General features: G+C 38.5%; 1 protein-coding gene across 2 annotated transcripts in view; it reads right to left on the bottom strand.

Annotated features, from left to right (window-relative positions):
- Positions 1 to 1,745: 1,745 nt before the first annotated feature.
- The window catches only part of CANX (calnexin), a 36,146-nt gene continuing 13,525 nt past the window's right edge, over positions 1,746 to 24,366 (bottom strand). For both annotated transcript variants that reach the window (XM_075542110.1, XM_075542111.1), the window contains 14 exons: positions 15,338 to 15,514; positions 15,019 to 15,092; positions 14,298 to 14,356; positions 13,320 to 13,461; positions 12,812 to 12,893; positions 11,979 to 12,171; positions 11,272 to 11,461; positions 9,291 to 9,404; positions 8,923 to 9,079; positions 7,642 to 7,857; positions 6,953 to 7,072; positions 5,949 to 6,078; positions 5,648 to 5,724; positions 1,746 to 3,112 (listed from right to left, as the gene is read on the bottom strand). In XM_075542110.1, coding sequence (XP_075398225.1) covers positions 3,059 to 3,112; positions 5,648 to 5,724; positions 5,949 to 6,078; positions 6,953 to 7,072; positions 7,642 to 7,857; positions 8,923 to 9,079; positions 9,291 to 9,404; positions 11,272 to 11,461; positions 11,979 to 12,171; positions 12,812 to 12,893; positions 13,320 to 13,461; positions 14,298 to 14,356; positions 15,019 to 15,092; positions 15,338 to 15,511 — 1,782 coding nt within the window. In that variant the 5' untranslated portion in view covers positions 15,512 to 15,514 and the 3' untranslated portion in view covers positions 1,746 to 3,058. The remainder of the gene's footprint in view (positions 3,113 to 5,647; positions 5,725 to 5,948; positions 6,079 to 6,952; positions 7,073 to 7,641; positions 7,858 to 8,922; positions 9,080 to 9,290; positions 9,405 to 11,271; positions 11,462 to 11,978; positions 12,172 to 12,811; positions 12,894 to 13,319; positions 13,462 to 14,297; positions 14,357 to 15,018; positions 15,093 to 15,337; positions 15,515 to 24,366) is intronic.

Consider the following 24,366-nt stretch of genomic DNA (forward strand, 5'->3'; position numbering starts at 1 on the left):
GCAGTCTACTTAGGGTTTCTTCACTGAATCTGCATGGAGCAAACAGCTTCACATTCCTCCCAGGGAGCCGCTGGTAGACTTGAACTGCAGCCATTGCGGTGGGCTGGCCAACACCTAACCCACAGCGCCATCAAGGACCTAGAGCACATCAAAGTCATAATGTAGTCTTGGAAGCTGAGCTGCTGACCATAAGGTCAGGTCCTCTGGAGAAAAACTGAGGCTGTCTGCTCCAAGATTTCAAGAGTCAGAAACCCAGATCTACTCAGTGACCTTACAGGGCAGATCTACTCTGTCCTGTAAGGTCACTGAGTCAAAGGGACTATGTTTGACTTTTTAAAATAGTTTTACTCAGAATTAAACTATTTCATTTAATGAGAAAAAGCAACAATGTGCACTGTATTTCATGTACTCAGCATGCAAGTCAAAGCTTTACAGATCACAGAAAAATTCTTTTAGCATAATTTTAAAAACATCCTGAACTATGTAGTTTTATGAATGATGGGCATCTAGAGAAACTCACTCTTCTAATTAAAATTTTAAATTTCAATGGTACCTATAAGTTTTAAAAGAGTATCACCTATAAATGATCAGTAGCATTCCCTCCCTTTCTGAGCTGTTCTATTATACAACAGAAATTACAATCCAGCAAGAGGAGAGAAGAGAAAATTTAAGACTAGCTCATGCCTTGAAATAACAATTACTCCACAGTCTCCATTAGTTTCTGCACATTAGGAAAGTCTCATGCAGGAGTCAATTAAAGAATACCCCACTACTGAAACAATGAAGCACACACATGGAAGGTCACACATGAATAAGTTCAGTCAAAAGTAGACACTTAACAAAGGGCTTTAATGTAATACCATTTAGTAAGGTGACAAAATGAAATTCTTTGTGGAAAAGTTGAAGGGCATACTCTGCTGGGGAGTGGGCATTCTTACAACAATGGGACATACGGCCAGCATGTAAACTCCTCAGTGCCTTTTTAGCTGGAAACTGCTGCTGGGCATTCATTAATGGATCAAGACCTTTAATCGGGAGGCTGCACCTTGAAGCAAACAGTGAAACTGAGAACCAAGACAAGCATTGTGTTATTTGGGGGAACAGGTAAAAGAGAGAGAGAGGGAGTGAGCACACCAATGACTTTAACTGGGCCGCCCACAGCTTGGTGGGAAGAAACTATGAGGTACGACTTCAATGGAATTGTGCAGGAAGCAGATTCTGGGAAATATTGTGATCCTACATATTTCTTCAAGGAGAAACCTACAGACAAATTTTAAGGTCTTGCTAAGTAACTGTTTATTTGTACTCAATACATTTGGGGAAGTTTGCTACATAGCTAAGGTCACTGTGACCATAAACAACAAATGAAAACGATAAAAGCACTGAACAGCAAGAAAAATGCACCCCACCCTTGAAAGAATCTGTAAACCAGTAAAAATGTTAAAGATAAATAAAATAAACAGCTACAGCCTTCGGTTTCTTTTGTTGTTTTTTTTAAACGAATGTCCTTATTCCTTAGTAATCTCCCCAATATAAACACTGGAGTGTTTATTTATTCAGTGCAAGGTACAGTGTCATTGGTACATTTGAAGCGCCTCTGAGGAAAAAATGGATGAATACATTTCAGTGTGGTGTAATAATATTACACTATATTAATGAGGGAGAGGCTCTGCTAGCACCCATCTGCATCCACATGAAACAATAACTCTAAGACCACTTGGGAAAAAATTCTACAAGCCACATACTTAAAAAAAAAATTGAACAAGATTGCTTTATTGTGTAATTTAAGACACAACTGTTACATAACTGCAAACAAAGACGTGAAAGATTTAGCAGCTACAAAAATCAGGTAATTCATGCTTTTATGTCACTCCTCCCATGAATACTTTTAGCCTTCATTCAATTAGTCGATTCTGAATTGGCTTGCCTCGGATTAGACTTTGTAAAGTCTTTTACAACGAGTAAGTGAAATGGAGGAAAAAATTAAGATTGTATTCTATCCTGTACTTTGACCCTGGAAAGGTGTGGGCCTGCTTAAAAAGGAAAAAGAAACATACATCACAATAAAGCTTAACACTATGCAGAGCGTATACTTATTTTCAGCAACGGACAACAAGCTGTGCTGTGAAGAAAATGCATAGCAGAGGAGAAAGCTGGGAGTTTGAGGGACTAGGTAAGGAAACAGTGTCAACACAGTGAAAAAGGTGATTACAATGTTTGCTTCTATTCCAGAGCTCTCAAGCCCTGCTAGCGTTCCTTTAAAAACCACCTGTTGGAGAAGGCCAAGGTCAGGCCAGACACCCCTTGTGTGAAGAATGAATGCCTCAGTACCACATTAAGCCACCGCCTCCTCCACAAGCTGCAAAGCTGTTGTGGAACTGAGTAGTTCCAAGGACAACAGAACACATCTAACTTTATGTTAACTAACATCAAATGAAAAAAAATTATCTCTTAGTTATAACTTAGAACTTGTATTGAAATTTGGGCTTCCATCTAACCCTTCTCAATTTCCTGAAAGGAACTGAGTAATGGAAGCAAGCCAAACAAGATTATAACCACAAAAGACTTTTGTTTTAAACATGATTCGTAATTTTGTAAGAGACAGACACACTTGAATGTTTTGTAATACCAAACTTAAAAAAACTTGTAAAAACAGTAATTTGTTGTCCTAGTATTTCTAAATGTTGATGTTATTTCTGCATGTACAGATTAATATATTAAATTAAGCCAAGATTTTAAAGATTGGCAAAGTTCTATCATTTTAAAATAAGAAAAGTGTTTAGAAACAAAAATTACAAGTTAGTTGTTTCAGGTTACACTTCATACCATTATGTTAAATGCTCGCTGTCTACAGATACAGAGTCCTTTACGCCACAACTGCAATTATTTACTGGTGGATGTTCAAAGTTACATGGCTAGTGTTCAACGGGAACCTGTTGATGGTGACGTCTTGAGGTTTTCTGAGTTTCAACCTAGGGTGTGGGGGTCCTCTCCTAGGACCACATTCGCAGGGGAGGGGGAGGGGGAGGGAATCACAGATCGAGTTCTTAAGATTGTTTTACTCTCTTCGAGGCTTTCTGTTTCTTGGTGATCTGTTCAAAATTTCATCCTCCTGTTGGTTGGAAAAATAAGAAAATTACTGTAATTAGCAAAGTTAGGGGAAAACAAACAAAAAAATACCCAGTTTCCAAGGTAAGCCAGGCTGAGGGTAATCCAGAAGAATTCAAGAAAAATGGTTAGAAAGAAATGTACTAACACAAAAATCCCATCTCGTCTTGTCATGTTACCCTCCCTCTAGGCCTGTGTTGGTGGGCCTATAAGGGGGTTTTCAGAGTTCATACAAAAAAGAATGAAGAGATCATGGATTTGTCCACAAACTAAAATTTAGCTTACTTGGCCCTGTTTTAGAAACACCACCACTACATATACTTAGTCTAGCCCAAAGGTTCTCAAATTTATTTGGCTGACAGCCCCATTCTGAGGAAAGGAGAGAGGAAAAGTTATCTGTATTTGCTTTTGCAGCGCACCACCCCCCAACCCCACGCAATATTTCCAGTGCCACACCCCACCAGCAGGAGGCAGTATTACCCACTTTGGGAAACACTGGTCTAGTGCATAAATACTTTAAAAACAGATCAAACAGTATGCTTTTACATGTTCTCTTGCTTGGTCAGCAGCATGTCCCTATTTTGAAGATGAGAATCCGGGGATGCAATGAGACAGACTAGTCAAGCCCCAAACAACATTTAAGAGGACAAGCCTGGTGTTCCTACACCATCACCACACTCATTGCCTTTGAGTCGATTCTAACTCATAGTGTAGTCCAATACGCCACCAGGGTTCCTTAAACCTCAAACCAAAAACCAAACTTGCAGTTACTGAGTTCGTTCCCGACTCAGAGCAACCCTTATAGACAGCATAGAAGCCAAGACTAACTTAATAGGAGCAGAAAGACTCCACTCATCTTTCTCAGCAGAGTGGGTGGTGGCTTCAAACTGCTAACCGTGCAGTTAGCATCTCAACCTGTAAGCACTACAAGACCATGGCTTCTCCAGAGTTAACTTTTTGTGTGCCGGGCAACTTCGTTTATGAGACATAGAAAGTATGTGAGAGCCTTTAAGAACTCTGCGTCCTAGTTGAAACAGACCACATCTACAGAAAATATCACCAAGAATATGACAAGCTCTGGCTTAGCAATCGAAGGGCAGAACTGTGGCACTTGGAAAGAGAACTGGTAGTTTTATGGGAGGGTCAGACTGCAACACAAATGCTGGAAAGGGCATGTCTGAAAGAAAAGGGTGGATATGATAACATTAGTAATGATTTAGGGGACAGTCAACATTTAAGAAAGGGACAAGTGGCAATGAGCCGTGTGCCAGGCTGGGTTTCAACATAAAACACTATCAGCAACTCCAATCTTCCCCTGTTCAAACCAAGACTCCAATTACTTTATTATTAATCCATTAGAAAATCTAGATCCAGAAACTCACCTAGTCCTCTGTTCCCCGACTCCCATTACCCTGCTCAAAGCCATCATATCTTTAGAATGCTTACAGGGGGCCTAGTAATTGGTCTTTGTCTATCTGATCTAAAGAACGCACAGCAGCCAGAATAATCAAACTACATCACTCTTCTACTCACTTAACTAGGAGAAAACACGTCCCAAAAGTGGTCCAAGTTGTTATTAGGACCCAATGAGTCAGCTCTAACTCATAACAACCCTATGTTGTGAATTAAACATTGCCTAAACCTGTACCACTCAATAATGTTATGTCCAAGCCCACGGTTACAGCTAGTGTCTATCCAAGTCCTTGAGAGTATTCTTAGCCAACAGCCTCTCCTCTCTTCTTTCGACTCCCTCTCACTCTAGTGGCCGTACGGGCCCTCTGGACGACTTCTTAGAGCCTGTGTACTGACTGTTCTCCTTTCTACTCACTGAGCTCCCCACGGCAGGTACTCTCACTTCCCTTCAAATCTTTGCTCAATGTCATCTTCTAATGAGGTCTAACCAGCCACCTTTAGTACTTCCAATACCTTTCTCTCTCCTTTTCCTCTGCTGACAATCACATCCTAACATTCTATGTCTTCTATTTCCTTAAAAGTTTGTTGTCTGTTTCCCCTACTTGGACTTCAGCTTCCCGAAGTTAAGGTATTAGTCTCCTGATACATGACAAACCCTTGGAACAGTGCTTAGCCAAGAACAAACTAATGGGCAGCCACTATCAAATGTATGAAGCTATGGACAATAAGAATGAAGCGTTTAGAAAAAAGTGACTAGTACCCCCCAAAAAGTGTAAGGGCAAGAGGGAGGAATGGTACAGGAGACTGACAGAACTGTCCAAAAATAACCTCAAACTCCATCTTAGAAAGTGCATTATTTATTAATTAGCTTTGTCCCCTAAAACTTTGATTCCAAAAGAACATTTTTCAGCATAAAAAATTATTTTGAGATTCAAAGGTAGCTTGAAATTACCAACTAAAGTGTTGGCCTACATCCCAAGGATTCAATTTTTATGTAATTAGCCTAACAAAATGTAATTGCCATAGCCATTGTAAATCAATCTATGATAATCACCCTTATTTTGAACATGCTTTCCATTTAGTTGCTTAAAATACAAAGCTTACTCCTCCCCGCTTTCATTTTTACCTCTGCTTTAGGTTTTCTATCTTCCTCCTCTTGACTGGCCGTGCCACCATCTTCTTCAGCATCACTTTTTTGTTTTTCTAAAAAAGAAGTGATTAAATATTTAAATATATAAGAATATATTTATTAAATTATTTTTTAAAAGCATATATATTAGGCCCTGGAGAGCAGTGTTAGATTATTAATATTAAAACACACCTCAAAAGTCTAATAAAACAATTTTTACTTTAACATGCTTCTGAGTATCTGAGACATCATCTTAGGATCATGGCTTATATTAGATTTGGGCAATCTGACGACTTACCAAGTTTTTCATCACCTTCCTCTTCCTCATCTCCATCTCCCTTGTCTTTTTCTTCTTCCTTCTCTTCTTCCTCCTTCACATCTGGTTGAGGAGCATCAGTCTTCTTATACTCCATAGCACCAGACTGTTTCTAAAATATTCCCGAAAGTGCAATAGTTTTATTCACATTTTCACAGAACATGATCATATAATTACTGAGTAGCTATGGAGTAAGGTCTGCACAGGTTCCACATGGGAAGGAGATAAAGAAATGAGTTGTTTATCGTTGCTCTCCTCATGGAGTTTTTCTTCTATCTGTTAGAGAGGTGTAGGCGACATCAAAGCAGGAAAAACAGTAAAGTCAAAAATGAACTTTGAGTCTACTATAGTGTGTCCCAAATGTAAAAAGAATCTTCACTTAGTAAGAATAGAGAGTCTAAACAAAAGTGCCATTTAAAAACATGGCTTCATGCAACAAGGGCAAAACAAGGAAAACTAACATTAAAGCTCAAGTACCTATAAACTCGTGTATAAGCAGAGTTTTTCCGCATATTTTTATGGTAAAATTGGGTGCCTGGGCTGATATTTGGGTCAGCTCATACTGGAGTATATACGGTAATTCCACCATGTGTTTTATGGGAGACTAAGGATGGCAAGGGATAAGAAATGAAAGATTAAATTACAAAGGTGTAAGAATAGAAACAGCTATGCTAGAAGTAAAAGCCTTGTCTGTGCCCAGAGGGCTGCTTTCAAATCAAAGTTTATTTTTCAGAAAGCTGTATTAATTATGAGGAGGTCTTAAAAAACACTAGAAACTGAAGGGCTATAGATTTTACTTACATCTGGGCACAATAGATGACCAGTGAGGATTAGTGAATCAAACCTTCACACTTTTATTTGGCAACACCAAATTTGGCTCAGCCATTACTGACTTGTTGCAGAGAAACTTGAGGTAATATATTGTATTTATTTTTAACTAAATCAAAAGAAATCTTTCTAAAAGTGATTCCAAAGAAAATGCCTACCTTTCCAGAGCAACAGAAAAGGATAACGAGAAACACGGGTAGGGCAACAGTCAGAATGTAGACCACCCAAAGCCATGGGCGCTCCTCAGCTGCCTCCATCATCTGTCTCATGACTCCTGGCTGAGAGACAAGACAGCACAGATTACAAGTTCTGTTTTTTTGACACCAAATACAGGCTACTATGTCTCACTGTTCAACAACTGCATAACACTACTCACTTGAGCACCTCCCTTTTCATTTTTGTTTGTTTGCTTGTTTTTAGGTACAAAGGGAATCGGACAAAACTTCCATTTTCATGGAGGTCTTTGCCTTTTTATAAGTGGGAAAGTTGGTTTCTTTAGCAGTGAAAGAATAAGTTATTTCTTTATCTCAGTGTCTGTCCAGAGCTTTTCAATTTAATTCCCAGCTCTGCCATATGGTCAATAGTTTTAAAATTCCACATACTGGGAAAAACCAAGGTTCAATATCTAAGAGCACATTAAAATACACCCCATTTATAAATAGTTGAAAGCTATATTAAATCAATGAAATCATGTCCAAAAACCCACTATTTTGTCTGTAGCAATCAACTTATTGACACATTTTTTTATGTAAGGGAGAACACAAAACCTAAGAGAACTTTTCACAAAAACAGCAACTAGTTACCTATAGTAAAAAAGACTCAAAAACAAAAAGGCGCAAGCACAAACCTCAGCAGCCCCATCAGCAGCCTTCTTCAGGCCCCATCCATCATTGGCCCAATCATCAGCCACTCTTCGATCACCAGAAATGATAAAATTGTCAAAAAAAATGTCGGAGGTCATGGACCACAGCTCCAAACCAACAGCACTAAAAGGAGTCATTTTGAAAGGTTCCAGATCTTCAAAGAAATCAGGATTTGGTATTTTTCTGGGTTTCCAGATTCCCTAGGGAATGGGGAGGAGGGGGGAGTGTTTTTCAGAAAAGCACCAACATTTCAATTGAGCTTTCTATATGATGAATTCTGTAAGACCAATATAAATAATGGAAATTTCATGACGTTTAAGTGAGCATCAGAAAGAACGGAATAAATGCTAGTGGAGTGCCAAGCAGCATGTGCAGTGTTTTGCATACCCTATATAAGAGTTTCTAGACTCCAACTACATTTTTTCCCAATACCATTCATGACCTTGGTTCAAAAACCACCACATCCCTCTGCATGGACCAATCCGGGAGCCTCTACTCTATCAAATGATGATGGGAATAGTAGCATAAATCAGTATGGGCTTTTTCAGTGGTGACCTAAAACTTAAAGCACCTCCAGCCAGCAGTTTCATGACTGTTACCTCCCTACAGAAACACTCAGCACACACCCCTGAAACTGGGAAAGGTGATTACTACAACACTGAAGATAGAGACAATAAATGACAGTCCATCTAAATGACCAACAGATAAAGACAGTTCTTACATTGATCTTATCGTTTGCACAATGGAAAAAAAACAAAACTATAGTGCATGTATCTAGAAAGACCCACTTTCCATGATTTAAGTTTGAGAATGTGAAAACTAGTGACTGAAACATAATTTTACTAGGGTGGAAAAAGAAGAAACAAGGCTCTGAATGGCTCATTCTCATACAAGTTTGAAGATTTGAAACACTTCTATTTTTACTGTCTCACTTGAGTCTCAGATCTTCTACAGCAGAAGATACTAAGAGATCAAGCCATGAGCTGGCTTGCCATCGTTGAAGCCCTGAGTCACATCACAACTTTCTTTCTATCATATTGCACAGACTTGCCAATCATGAGATTTGAACCGGGAAATGAAGCATACCCACAACCCAATAACAGAGTACCCAAATCACCCGTTTCCTTTTTCTTTTTGAACTTAATTATAAAGCAACAATGAAAGTCATTCTCTCCCAACTTAAGATTTAATCTCTGTGGTCATGGAGCCATATGTCAACTCTCTCCAACTTAATGATAACAGATCAACCAGCAAGAGGCACAAACCTGGTAGTTAGGGTTGTCAATCATGGGAGGCTTCCATTTACCCTTGTAATTGGGGTTGTCAATCATAGGCCGCTGCCAGGTACCACACCCAGGGGCCGACTCACATTTCGGGTTGGCAATCTGAGGAGCCTCCCATTCTCCATCCATATCTTCATCCCTGTGAAGGCATAAATAACAAGTTACCAACTCTTCTCTTAGCTTTTACATTTCAGTAATGATATCTTTTGTTGAGAATTGCATATTTTACCATATTTTATAAGGTAATTAAATTTCTCAAGCTATACACATGGATTTGGACATCAGGCTATCTATGGAAATTCTTTCACTACAAAAGAAACAGACAATTAAAAGTTAACTAGAGCTCTTACCAATCGTCTGGTTTCTCTGCATCTGGATCAGGTATATACTCTGGCTCATTATCTAACCAGCCTTCAGGTTTCGTGGCCTCCACATCTGGAATCTTAGCAGGGGCATCTTCATCCCTTCAGAAAAGGCCAAGAATAACAACACTGGTCATAGAATTACAGTGTGATCCCATTTTTTGAAACGGACACAAGGCAAACCAAAAATATTTAGGTCTTACAATAGCATCAAAATTTTAAATAGTTCATCCTAAAATATTTTCAAATCATTTAGCTGATAAAAAAAATTTAAAAATCCAGAATACGTAAGAAACTCCTCTAACTAACAAGACATTAATATCTGAATATATGGATATAAATGTCTGAATATATATTAATGTCTTTAGTTAGAGGAGTTTCTTACGTATTCTGGATTTTTATTTTTTATCAGCTAAATGATCATATGTATATATATACATTCCCCACCATCACCACTTATGTTACTTTTCTCCTGCCTCCAAGTCTCAAATCTGATGACACTCAGTGCTCTTATCACCCAGGAACATCTGCTAATGGCTCCCAGGCCATTTTACTGACTCAGCTGATTCACAACTAGATTAGAGCTCTGTGCAGACAGATATCCTTTTGATTTGTCGTATATCATTGCTCAGCATAGAGCAGGGATTGATTGAGTACTGTTTATAGATAAATAGGAAAAAGGTAGATTCTTAAAAAATATCAAAATATAATTCCAGTATTTCACAGTTTAAATAATTTTCAAGAATTCTTGTGACACAAAGGTTAAACATTTGGCTACTGAGATAGGGAATTTGAACCGACAAGGGAGTACCAGAATCCCCCCCGCTCCTCAAAAAGCTATTACTTAACTTTTTTTCAACAAAACAACCACATCTCATTCAAAGTACTCTCCATTACAACACTTAACACATTTGTCAAATCTGCGATTCTATTCTTGGAAAAACATTTTCCAAACTCATCTGTTTGGATGAGTTGCTGACATCATCTCTCATTTTTTTTTATTCACCTCTTCTATGCCATCAAGTCCTTGTCCTTTCATGTCCCTCTTCATTCAAGGAAACAAAAAGAAGTTGCACAGAATGTCAGGTGAATTAGGAGTGTGGGCCAAGAGAGGCAAGTAGTGTTTGTGCCAAAAATTGGCGTACTGAGATGGCTGTGTAAGCAAGTGCATTGTTGTGGTGGCAAAACCAGTCCCCCATCTGTCACAAAATCTTTTTTGTCACACATGGTTATGCATTCTTTTCAGAAACTCTCAACAGAAGCATGAATAACAGTCTGACCTAGTGGAAAGAGCTCCAAATACACTACGGAGCTGACATTTTCGTCTGTTTGAGAAGTTGACAGATGTCCACAATGAGGTTTGTTATCAACTGACATTTCACCTTTTTTCAAACGAGAGAACCACTCATACACTTCAGTTTTTCTGATAGCTGTGTTCAGCATCACAAGTTTCTGTGGCATTTTTCCCAAGCAGGAAACAAAATTTCACAGCCACACTCTATTCTTATATTGGCCATCACAAAAAACAAGGTTTGAGCAAAATTGTTTTTATGAAAAATTCATTGTAACCAAAGAGAACCTTTCCAAGAGAGGTCACTGGGTGTACTAACTCAGAGCAAGTTGCTCAATGCTCACCTAGCGGGAAAACTGGTTTCCAGGTTTCTTGCAGTACCTCTCTCCTATCACACACGGGTAGGTCCTAATGATCTGCTCTGGTAAAGATCACAGCCTAGGAATATCTATGGGGCAGTCCAACTGTCATATGAACTACCAGAGGCCAAACAAAACAGTGATGCCATCCAGATGATCACTATGACCCCCCTCAGCTACAGTAGACTTTTCCCCTTATAGTTCAAACTATAGCAGAGCTAACTGAAAATATTAGCTCTTAGCCAATCAACATTTGGTTGTGCTAATCACATGGAATATGCAAAATGCTTCCCAACAAAGACAGGCCCCAAAGACTTACCATTCATCTGGCTTGACAGCATCTGGGTCTGGTATTTTGGGTCTTTCATCCCAGTCCTCTGGCTTCCGGTCTTCTGGGTCTTCAATTTCTCGTGAAGGATTTACAGGTGGAGTCATATCATTCAGCAGACTGCCACTGTTCACAACCGACTGGTCAACTAATATCTCAAAAGTATTATCTGGATTCAAGACTGAAATAAAATAAACGCAACATAAAGGTTAATCACTCATCTCAAGTTCTCTTTACTACAGCACAAAAAGTCGACAACTTCTAATAGAGGGAAGCATCATGCAAGCATGAAGTAGCCTTGAACGTACTACAGGACTTTAGCTAAGAAAACTAAATCCTAGTTCTCCTACTTTCCAAACACTACAAATGACGGTTTAAATTTTTAAAAACCAAAAACAAAGTTCACTTATGATCATCAAAAACAACTGTAAACACCAAAGGTGCATAAACTAACCACTGGCTTGACACAAATGGGTTAGCTAGCAAGTGACATCATCCAAGTTTAGACAACCAACCAACCCCCCCTTGTTTCAACCAAGAACAGCTTCTTTTAGTTCTGACAAATGAAGCTCATTTCATCAGTAAGACATATGACTCCTTTCTGATTTGCAGGCTTGGATTTTCTCTACATGTCATCTTTAAATTAATGGATGGCAAATGCTTAATTCCAACGAAACCCCATCCTGAGTTTTTCTTACTTAATGTAAACAGATGTGTTTTTTTATCCGTAAAGTAGGACTTCAGATCTGCATCTGGCCTCTTAGCATGTTTTTCTTCATATACACCCGTCTTCGGGTTTTTGTGTCGGAAAATGAAGTGCAATTTATAGTCCTCTCCACATTTATCTGGGCCAAACATAATCGTATAAGGTGTCTTGTCATGAAACTGATCCTTTAAAGACAAAAAAACAGTTATTTTAATTAAGTCAAGAGTATTCAAAAGCAATCTTTACAAAGTTTGTTTTTTCCTCTTATAAAATTCCAATAAACTACTGCTGCAACTAAAGAAAAAGCCGGTTCCTTTATGAGGCTTATTCTCATACCAGCAATTATCAGGAAATTTAAAAATAAGAAACTATTAAGTGTTATAATAAAGTTATGCATGATTTTAAAAATCATTTTATTGGGGGCTCATACAACTCTTATCACAATCCATACATACGTCAATTGTGTAAAGCACATTTGTACATCCATTGCCCTCATCATTCTCAAAACATTTGTTCTCCACCTAAGCCCCTGGCATCAGCTCAAGTTATGTATATGATTACCCCTTCTTTCATGAAACAAAGCAATGTTTGCTGAACCAGAAATTTCACAGAACCGAAAGCAGTTATAAAACAGAAATAATTGGTACCAGCTTTGAAATTCATGTCCCAATTGAATTTCAAATAAAAGACAGCATTCCAAAGCCTCCACAAATATTTAATCAACATGGGAGGCCTCTATTTTCACAGGTCTTTTAACATTTTCCTTTCCTCTAAGATTTTAAAAAGATAATTGTGGGTGGCAACCTAAAACACAAAAGTACCTACCAGGTTGAGTTCGGGAGTTTTTGAAAGCAGTTTCACATAGGCACCACCACATTCTATTCCGTTTTGGAAATTAACCTCATACCTAATATGTCAGAAAGAAAAGCAGAAAATCCCCCCTGGTCATTTCAAATTTGAGTCTCTTAATTAACTTTAATTTCTCTTTTTGCCCAGCTTGGTTATGTATTTTATTAATCCTAAAACAACAAATAAAAGAATGCCTTAATGCAAATTCCTAATAAATACTTTTTACAAAATCCAGAAGGCTCATTTGCTATCAGGAAAAACAGGCCATTGTTCTCAAAACAATTTTTGTGTAAGTTAAAAAAAAAGATATCACTGAATATTATTTAACTATCCTGAAAATTATGCACATGTCAATACAAATTTATAAATCTCCTTAATTTTTTCCCCACAAACACATCCTTCTAGAATATAATGTCTCTTTGACGCCACCTTTCTGGGCTCACCCTTCCCAGAAGGCTTCTATCCCCACCCCACTATCACTTACTGAACTATGAGAGGTTTGTTATCAAACAGGAAGGGCTTGTTCAGTTTAGCAGAGATGGCATGATGCTTGGCCCGAGACATCAATACAAGTCCTTTATCTCCTGGAAGCTTTGTCTCCTTCATCTCATCTACCTCCCACTTTCCTAGAAGACAACACAAAAATGTTCCACTTCTTAACTCTGCCTTTGAAAGACATCCTTTAAATAAGAAAAAAACCTGTAGGCTGTGAAAGTCTATCACACTCTCAAAATCATAGTTATGTTCCAATTATCTATGAGTTAAAATTATTGATATTAAAACACATATCGATTTGACAAATAATGTTGTGTGCCATCCGGTGGATTCTGACTCATAGCATAACAACCCTGTAAAACAGAGTAGAATTGCCCCCAAAGGTTTCCAAGTCTGTGACCTTTAAGGGTCAGATCACCTAGACTGTTCTCCACAAAACAGCTGGGGGTTTCTAATCACCTTTCAGTTAGTAGTCGAGCTCTTACAAATTGCAGTTAGGGCTCCTCTAACAAATACAAGAACATGTTTGCTGTTGTTAAAACTGTAGAAGTCATGTTCCCAATGCCCAGATAAGACCTTTCATTTCCAACACACAAAATCGTAGGTGATAAACAACTTGAGTATTAAATCGCCCTGATGGTATAGAAAGCACTGTACTGTTAACCACAAGGCTGAGTACCAAGCCCACTGGTCGTTCCTGTAAAGATCTCCAGCCTCAGAAACCCTATATGAAAGTCACTGTGGGTCAAAATTGAACCAGAGAGTGATTTTATTTATTTTAAAGATCATTTTATTGGGGGCTTACAGCTCTTATGAAGTGGCTTTTGACACTGTAAAATATAAAATCACTAAGATGACAAGTGTGTGAAAATATACATTTTTTTAAACAGTCTTAAGATAGCATGAAAACAAAAGGGCAAACTTCAACCTAATCGTTTATCTAAATCAATCCAAGCAGAATTCTCACCATCATATTTGGCAATTTCATCATCAGTGTCATCTTTCTTGGCTTTGGATAAAATCCACCTGTAATTAAGACAAACCCCAAAGTTCAGATTCAAATAAATGAGTTACCACAGAAAAGAAACCGCATAACTGCTAATAAAAAGATCTATTCTTAGCCACTCTATTTGTAACTTTTAAAATTTATCATATAAGTGATAGTGCAGAGTACTTAACTCATAAGCCTCTAACAAAAGTAACGAGCTCATCAGATAATTCTTACCCTAAAAATAAATAAATATATATATGGAGAGGAGCATTTTATTTGTCCCCTCAAAGAACAAAACCGTAGGAGAGTAGAGGGGAGGAGAGAAAGGGATGGAAACTAGACCCATTTTCCTAAATGGATACAGACAATGTGAATATAAAAGAGAAATAGCTAAGACATTTCACTGTATAAAATGTTAATCGAAAAGCCGAGGAACATGGACGGAAATACAATACTTAGGGGACACTGTGTCTGTATCTTGATAAGGGAGACAGCAAAATCTGGGAATGGTTAATGGTGACGGTGGGCTGTGATGACACTAACCAATGCTCCTGAACTGTACGTGTGAAGCTGGAAGAAATGGCCAGCATTACCTACATGTTTAACACACACACACATGCTTACCAAAGAACTCATTATCCTACTATATTTACATGCCGTTTGCCTCCAAGATTCTTCCTTCCTAAGAAACACTTACCCTGACAGACTGCCTCTGTCAAAGGAATCGGCAAAATACACTTCCCCTGTTGGAACTGGAGCTTTGTAGACAACCTATATAAAGTATAAAAATGAATTAGGAATTGAAATGTCAACATTTCTTTCTTAGTAGGATTTATTTTCTTGGTTTGCTTTCAATTATCAAAAAACTTTTCATTGCTTGCCCTTGAATTCAATCCAAATAATTTACAGTTGTCTGTCAGAGAACAAACTGCTTTCCCTTGCAAAGGAACCAGACTTATTGCCCTACTTTGATTATCTCAAGGAGTAAAATAGAATAGACTAAAATCGTTTCGTACCTTTGGAGATGGAGGAATACTGTTATCTGGTTTTGATTTTGAGTCTTCTACCTCCTCAATGACATCATCCAGGTCATCATCAATATCAATCACGTCGTCATCGTGTCCATCGTGAGCTTGAATGGCAGCAGTTCCAAGGACCAGTAACATGCACAATAGCCACTTCCCTTCCATGGTCTGCACATAAAAAGTAAAGTTTAGTGCACTGCCCTCTTACGGTTTTCTAAAGACGACCATACTGTTTCATTTAAAATTAATGCCTTCTAATCACAGAACTGAAAATAGACAATTTAGCGAGTCATTTTCAAGCTAAGAAAAATGAGCCCAAAGTTAAGAGAAAGTCCTAAAATAAATTCAACTTCAAGAAATTTTCAAAATATGCCTCAAACATATACATTTGTTTTATTAGCTACAGACTAAGGGTATTCAAAATACAAAAGCAAACTAGCTTCTTGCATTTGTAAAGGATTTTGAGATAAGTTCTTCTACATATTAACTTATAATGCAAATTAAAAAGATTTCACATGAATGTTGCTCAAAGGTCAAATGCTGGCATAGGTTTTAATTATTGTTTTAGTATTTTAAAATTCAACAATCATAAGTCAAGGATTTAATGGCTTTTCTCTTATTTCTTAAGCATTTCCATGTCATGGATGGATGTGGGTCTGTCATGAACCTGTTCTCTTTCCCAAAGACCACAGATCTAATGAGACAAAACATGGAGTCACATGATGCACAAAATGGTTTGGTGGTAAGTAGAGTTATAAGGTAGTAACTCCAAAAGGTGGGATCCAACCAAGCCATTTGGAAAAGTAAAATACATATAGAATATGCTTTTCCCCTGGTTTTCTCTGCCCCCATCTCAGCAAATCAACCCTAGCCTTCCATTCGCATTAGCATCAAGATGCTTTTGGTATTTTGTATTACTGTGGTCTTCAGTTTCTAAGTTCCTCTTTGAAGCCATCATAATACCCAGATGACAGTCTCATCATCCAGAAAACTTTCATGAGAGCCCATTTGGTTAGCTAGTAATCAAAGTCCTCTCTCATTCTGCTCTACAATCATCCAAAGATTCTTCCACTCTAGTCAAGACACCTCCCCTACCACCTACATACATAACCTAGGCTCATTATTCATTTTATGCATTGGTCTGCTAAGTCAGTGGTTCAAACCCACCAGCCATACTGCAGGAGAAAGATGAGCCTGTCTGTTCATAAGACTTACACCCTTGAAAAATCCCTTAAAGAGCAGTTCTGTTCTGTCCTTCTGTCAGTCTGCCAGGACTGACTCAATGGCGTTGGGTTTGATTTCTTCATGAGTTTCCCTTTAACAGGAGACACTTCAAAAACAAAACTCAGCTAAGCACACCACAAGTACTGCTTTCATTTTAATATTCTCTTTATGGAAAACTCTAGGGATTAGGCTTGACTTTCCCCCTACTGCGACAACCTGCTTTCCCTATACGTTGCTTTCTCCTGGGCGATTATGATTCCTTCTGGTGCTGAGAGTCACACATGAGCCAAGTTTTAGAGCTTACCATCACCATGATCAGGACACTAAAAATACTGAAGTTTGAAGATTCAAGACAAAATACGTTTAATGACATGCTTACTTAAACAAGGTCTGTTTTACACATGTGTTTCTACAAATACTTCAACTGCTTTGTCCAAACACATCTGCATTAAAACAAAAAGCAAACCCCTTATCAAAATACCTAACTGGAGTGAAACAACTCATCCAATGTGCTGCTATAGTCTAACCTCTGTATGGGGAGGAGGGGAGTGTTTACAGTCCCCTTTGGGGATATGTCTTTGTTATATTAATGAGGCAGGATTAGTGTATGGTCTATCTTGAATCAATCTAAGATATAAAAGAGAGTGAAACAGGTAAGGTAAGATTAATGCGAAGCCTCATGGAATCTATCTCCAAGGAATCAGGAAACATTCTGAAGAGACAAGGACCTTCCCCTCCCGGAGAGAAAACTTTCTAATTCAGACTTCTTGCCTCCTAAACCTGTGAGAAAATTTGTTGTTAAAGTTACTTTTTCCTGGGGCTTGTATTATTTCTGTTATAGCATTCTTATGTAACTTATAGACAGTCACTAACACTGAAGCAGGGCTTCCAACTGGCTTGAAATGCTGCCCTTCGTCCCAGTGGCTGGGACAGAACCATTCAGACTGGTGCTAGAGACTAGAGCTAGAGACTGAGCTCATTTTTACTTACAGCAGAGGTCAGCAAATGTCTTCTATAAAGAGGAAGGTAGTAACAATTTTAAGCCTTGAGAGTCAAATATATTCTTGCATATTATTTACATTAAAAATACTTTTAAAAATGTAAAAATTAGTCTGCTGCAAAAATTTAAGACTTCTTGAAAGTTCTTCAGTTGATGGTTCTATAAGTAGACGTGAAAATAGCGAACAGTGGAGAGCAAATGCTTTGAAAATGATTAGGGCAAAGAATGTATGGATGTGCTTTATACAATTGATGTATGTATATGTATGAATTGTGATAAGAGTGTATGAGCCCCTAATAAAATGTGTAAAAAAAAAAAAAGATAACTGAACTTAAAAAAAAGAAAATAGTGACCAGAGTAGGTAAGAATAGCAAAACCATACTCCTTTGGATATTTCCTCATTTACAGTGTATTTTTGTGGGCTCTTATAACAGCCTATTAAGCACTGGATGGCTAACTTCAAGATTAAAGTTCAAAACCAGCAGCTGCTCCTCTGGAGAAATAGACTTTCTACTCCTGTAGAGTTACAGTCTTGGGAACCACAGAGACAGTACTACTTGGCCTTGTAGCATCACCATGGATCGGAATTGACTTGTTGACAGTGAGTTTGATTTGCAGTTTGTTTATAATGTATAATAATTCAGGCAAAGTCCAAAAAAGCAAACAAAAACAGAAGTTCAGGAGTTCCTTTTACAAACTTCATCACCATGGCTTCCATTTTACCCAGTTAAATTTCTATAAAAGATTTAATGCCAATTTCCATATAAACCCTGTAATCCTTTAATGTGAGTAGCTCAAACACAGAGTAGTAGACTTACAGGTATTGAGCTTGGTGGTATTTCCCTTAATTAGGTATCTTGAGACTTGTGTTCACAAAATAAAAAAGTAAATTTCACTGTATGCCTAAATGTTGAGCACAAAGTCAGTGCAGAGAATAAAGTACTAAATAAAATAGTTCATAACCTTTTCCTAGGACTGGAGAATTTTATGAGAAAATCTCAGTGTCAACATGCTGCTACTTTATTATATACTTCAGAAGAAATACCTGCAATCTAAAATTTCATTTATTTGCCAAAAGGCTTCCATTTTCTACCCTCAAAATAATATACCACCCTTGCTTTTGTTTGATTTACAACTACAACAAGAGATTCTTTAGGCTAAGAATAAAACCCCAAGCCAAATCCACTGACAGAGTCAACGCTGACTCATAGTGATCACCCTGTGTGTTCCTTTGTGAGGCTTTTAACTCTTTACAGGAATCGAAAGCCCAGTCTTTCCCCTATAGAGTTACCAGTGGTTTTGAACTGCCCAACCATGCGGATCACGGTCCAACAAGTAATCATTATACCACGAGGGCTCCGGTGGATTAAGGATGAGGCAAACACTTTTATCTAAATTAGCCCTATACAACTAAATTTACTTTCTCGTAAAAATAATGCAATAATTGGTATATGAATTCCCAGTGATAGGCTACAAAAAGAAAACTAAGTTATCACTAGTAACTAAGTAAACAAAACCATTGGTTAAGTAAGGCTAGGTGGTGGTGTAGTGGTTTACAATTGGGGCTGCTAACCACTATGTCAGCAGTTCATAACCACCAATCAATCCTGCCTCAGGACAAAGATGAGGCCTTCTACTTCTACTCTCATAAAATCAGTCTCAGAAACCCACAGGGGCAGTTCTACCCTGTTGTATAGAGTCACTATGAATCAGAATCAAGTCAGTGGCAATGTTTATTAATGTTAGAAGCTGCCCTGGTGGGATAGTGGGTTCAAGTTGGTTTGCTAACCACAAAGTCAGTAGTTCAAAACCACTGTTTGCTCTATAGAGAAAGATGAGTTACAGAAACACACAGGGGTAGTTCTGCTTGGTCCTACAGGGTCTCTGTAAGTCAGAATTGACTTGATGGCAGTGAGTTTGTTTTATGACGGGGTTGTGTTAGAAACAACCCTACTGGCATAATTCTAAACCATTAACTGCTCCTCAGAAGAGATGGCTCTTTCCACTACCATAAACGAGTCAGTCTCAGAATGCACAGGGCAATTCTGCCATCCTTTAGGGTCCATGAGTCAGTATCAAGTAGATGGCATTAAGCTTAGTTTGGTTATTTTTTATTAGCACTAGAACACACTATTTATTCAAGAAAAGGCTAATCATCCTCCTTGCTTTCTTATAACACATATTAATATTTTAAGTACAGTTCTCCCTTTGTCAACGCTGTTGAAAGTTTTGCCTCCTCACCAACCCTCACGGTTTATGCCAATACCATCCACTTGTATCTGTTTAAGTCAACAACTCATGTATTACAGCTTGCAGTCAGCCTATCCTTGTATAATTTCCTTTTCTCATCAGTGTTTTAAATTTGATACCATTAGCTAAATTAATGACACTAGCAATACAATTACTGTATACTCCCAGGGGGATTATTCCTAATGTTCTCCATCATAAAATGATGTCTCTAAAATGAACTAGATATATACAAACCATAGATACATGGATAGATTTGGGTTGACAGTTAATTCCAGTCCCAATTTGAAAACAATTCGTTTTACTGACATGGCCCTGCTTGGTGCTTGTCCTCACAAAAAAATAATTGGAGGTGTGGGTGCTATAGCACAGTGCGCTAAGTAAAGAAACCAGATGGTGCCCAGCTCCCAGAAAGAATAGAAGCTAGATATCCAAGGGCTTCTCTTAAAACAAGCAGCCACCTAAGTGAGACGTCAACTAAGCTCACATGGAGAAGCACACCAGCCTGTGTGATACAAAGATTGTAAATAAAACCCAGAAGGTTATGGATGACAAAGGAAGCCCAAACTCCATTTGCAGGGTTCTCACAAAGTCTCCGGTTGAGGGACTGACTATCCTAGCATACAGAGAGCAATGCAAAGTTGGTTATAACAGATGTAGTTAGGCTAAAATGTCATATCCTATATTTGACTTCCCTTTTGACCCATTTTAAAGTCACTTCAGTTTTTCTAAGAGATTGTTTTTTCTTCTTTTTTGGGCGCTGGGAGGGGGAAGGGGTTGTTAGTAGTGGTTTGCTTGCTTTGAATGATTTTTTTTGTACAGAAATCCAGGACAGGTACAGCTATAGGCAGGGGAGGATGGGGGAAATGGGAAGCTAACTACAAGTATAAGAAGAAAATATCCTGAAACTGATTGTGGTGCTGACTGCACAAATCTTATGATTGAATGCTTAAATTGTATGAGAAATAGATGCCAATAAAACCCTAAGAAAAAAAGACTAATCATGAGCTGGTCAAGGGCAGTAGCTAGCTACCTACCTTAAAGGGGAAAACAAATGTAAGATTATTTTTCGTCAGGAATTTGAAACTTTATTTTCTTTATATTTTTTAAGTATTTAATTTTTTTATTTAAACGTTTTATTAGGGGCTCATACAACTCTTATCACAATCCATACATATACATACATCAATTGTATAAAGCACATCTGTACATTCCCTGCCCCGATCATTCTCAAAGCATTTGCTCTCCACTTAAGCCCTTTGCATCAGGTCCTCTTTTATTTTTTCCCCTCCCTCCCCGCTCCCCCCTCTTTATATTTTTTAAAATAACGATAAAGTTCTCAGCTTTGAGCAAACATCAGAAGCATCCAGAGGTCTCTTAAAAGCAGATCAACTTGATGTGTCCCATCTCAAAGTTTGGGGCTCAGTGGATCATGGCTGGGCACACTATCTCAATAACCAACCACACGTTGGAACTACTGATCAGGGGTTTATACATCATCTATTTGTGGTGTGACTTCCCACTAACAAGTAACTTCTGCCTACATTGTTTCATGTAAATCCCATATAAGATATTCCTCTCATTTTCTACACACCAGGAAGGACTAAGGCTGAGTGAAATTAAAATCACTTATTACAACCAATAGGATTCAAAGACACCAAATAATATATTCCTATTGTTGTTGTGTGTCAATGAAATGATTCCAACTGAACTGATGTGACGGAGTAGACATATTCTACCAGGTTGGCTAAGCTGTAATCATGACAGAGATGAGCAATCTCCCAGTCTTCACACCTAACCCCCTCCCCCAGCAGCTGGGTGGGTTCAAACCACCAGCCATGATTGTGGCCTACAGGCCTGTTATACACAACAGATGAAGTATTACTCTCTACTTAATGCTAGCATGAGTGGCCAGGATCAAAGGGTAGATTCGTCAGGAGAGAGCAAGCACTACAGGGAGATCTGGGAAAGAGTCATCCACAGGAAGAAGGCAGAACAGTCCTAGGGAAAGGAAAGCACCTTTTTATGTAAAAGGCTTCAAAATGGTTGTGGGAAACTCATTAACTCCATTTTTCTAGAACCTTTTAAAAGCCCCACATCTAAGTCTCCAGAAACCTAAGTTACAGAATCTGGTTTATCTGTAGCACTTACCTATTCTGTTCACATTATCCAGAGAATTGTTCAAGCTGGGGAGAACCTAGTGACAAGCCCGTTAAGTCAGCTCTCACAGCCGTGATTCAGGCGCCCGTGGATCTGTACAGTTCCAACAACTAACTAGCCAATACCCACAAGGAAGTGCTACAGCCACTAGAGCTCCTCATTTTAATCCCAAAACCCTGGTGTCAAGTCAGTTCCAACTCGAGTGACTAACAGTAAAACTGTTCCATATAGGTGCAAATCTAATGGGAGCAAATTCCTACATCTTTCTTCTGTCGAGCAGCTAGTGGGCTCAAACCAACCTTTCGTTATCTGGGCTCCTTAACCACTGCACCACCCAATTTCCGTGTATCACACAATGGAAAACTATTCGGCAACAAAGAGAAATAAGCCATTAAGTCGGTCAGAAAAAGGCATCGATGAATACTAAGTAAAAGGAACGGAGTCCTGACGGCAAGGCGAGTTATGCATTAAAATGCTAACCACAAGCTCAGTGACTCCTCAGGATAAAGAGACTATCTGCTCTGATTAAGGGTTCAAGTCTTGAAACCCAGAGGGTAGTTCTACTTTGTCCTATAGAAATCAAACTTTGGTATAGGTTTTAGGTAACACAATGCAGCAGTACTGGTTCACTAATTGCAATGTGAACATCATAAAACATTAGTGATAGGTAGAGCTATGTATGGGGACCATTTATGGGAACACATTAATGGTTCAAAATAATTTTTGTTTTATTTTTTTAAAGGATGTTAAACTATTATGATTTGACAGTTGACAACCCCTACTCTTATTCCCTTCCTAAAAATATCCTAGGGTTAAAGTATGCAATATAAATCTAAATTTCCTTTTTGAGATAAACTGAGGTCCAGAAATTGACTTGCCAAAAATCTGAGCTATTGGCAAATTCAGGAAAGGAATCAAGATCTTGAACTACTAATACAGCATACTCGTCTTACATACTGTTTTTGCCTTAAAGATACAAATGACCTTCACATCTAAGAGGAATTTCGAAAGTTGTCCATCCTTTCCATCTTCATCTCCTGGTGGCATAGTGGTTACTCAATGGGCTGAGATCTGCAAGGTCAACAGTTCAAGGCCAACGGAGAAAAAATGGAGCTTTCTACTCCCAAAAACAGTTCCTCTGAAAACCCACAGGAGCAGTACAACAGAACAGAATCCTACGGGGCTGCTATGAGTTAGCATCAACTTGATGGTTTTCAGTAAAAGAAAAGCAGCCAGTCTCTTTTCTCTGATGCTACCCACGGTGTCTAAGGTCATCAGAGTAGTTTGAGAACAAAGGAAAGCTCCCCCCCCACACACACACACACACAGGAAAGCTTTTTAAAAAACGATTATTCTCCCAAACACAGAGCAAGTGGTCCCTAGGTTGACTGTAAAGGGGAAAAAGTGAATAAGGAAATTCCCTTTATTCCAAGTGCCATTTTCCTGTAGTAGATGTATATTTATCACAAATCCTAAAATTCTCAACTTCCCAACTTCCACTCACTCTGCTCTATTAGCCCCTTCTCAGATGAGGGTTCCCAAACTCCTAAATGTTTAGCTATTTTCCCCATGAAATTGCTTCCATGAAAACCATTAACCTTTCTGGAGTGTCTTATGTTCTGGCGTCTTTTAGGAGGCTCTCTTTCGCACACACTATTTTTAACATTGCAGGGACTGTCACTTTAAACTTTAGAACAGAGCCCTTTTGAACTAGGACGCAAGAGCTGTGCAACTTTTCATGACTGTGTGCCCATCTTTAATTCCCGAATTGGGAAAATTACAAATTGCTACAGGTATGGTTCCTCAAGAAAGTCGGTTTTTAAAAATGAGTATTACAAATATGAACTCTTTTAGCATTCATGGTCTACTGGAATGAACAATTTCCTTTAAACAATTAAGTTGGAAAAAATTAATTAAAAATAAGTTGTGTAGCATTGCCTTTAGGACAAGCAGTACTCTATATAGACTAATCAAATTAATTTTATTAATTTGGAGGTCAACATTGTATGTCCCAAGTTCCAATTCCTGATTATCCAGAAATTTGTCTAGGGATCAAACTGGGTTCTAACGACATGAATAGACCGCACATCATTCAAACAGTCACCCGTAAATCTGCTAAGCTTTTGAAACACAGCTGGGCAGTAACATCCAAAGCCACTTTCTGGCAGCTCTGTCTCCAAACCAGACGAGTCCGCTGTAACTCTCAGTGCAACTCACAAGGCTGCAAATCTGAGGCTGAGGCAACTTGCCACATTTCCCCCCAGAGAGACTCATGTGCTTGAACTGCTGACCTGCTACCAACTACTGTGCCACACTAGGGCTTCTTGCCTCATGCTTTACACTGCCATTGAGTCAATTCTGACTCACCGTGACATCTGAAGGGACCCTC

This window comes from Tenrec ecaudatus, chromosome 2, assembly GCF_050624435.1.
Source record: "Tenrec ecaudatus isolate mTenEca1 chromosome 2, mTenEca1.hap1, whole genome shotgun sequence".
NCBI lineage: Eukaryota > Metazoa > Chordata > Mammalia > Afrosoricida > Tenrecidae > Tenrec > Tenrec ecaudatus.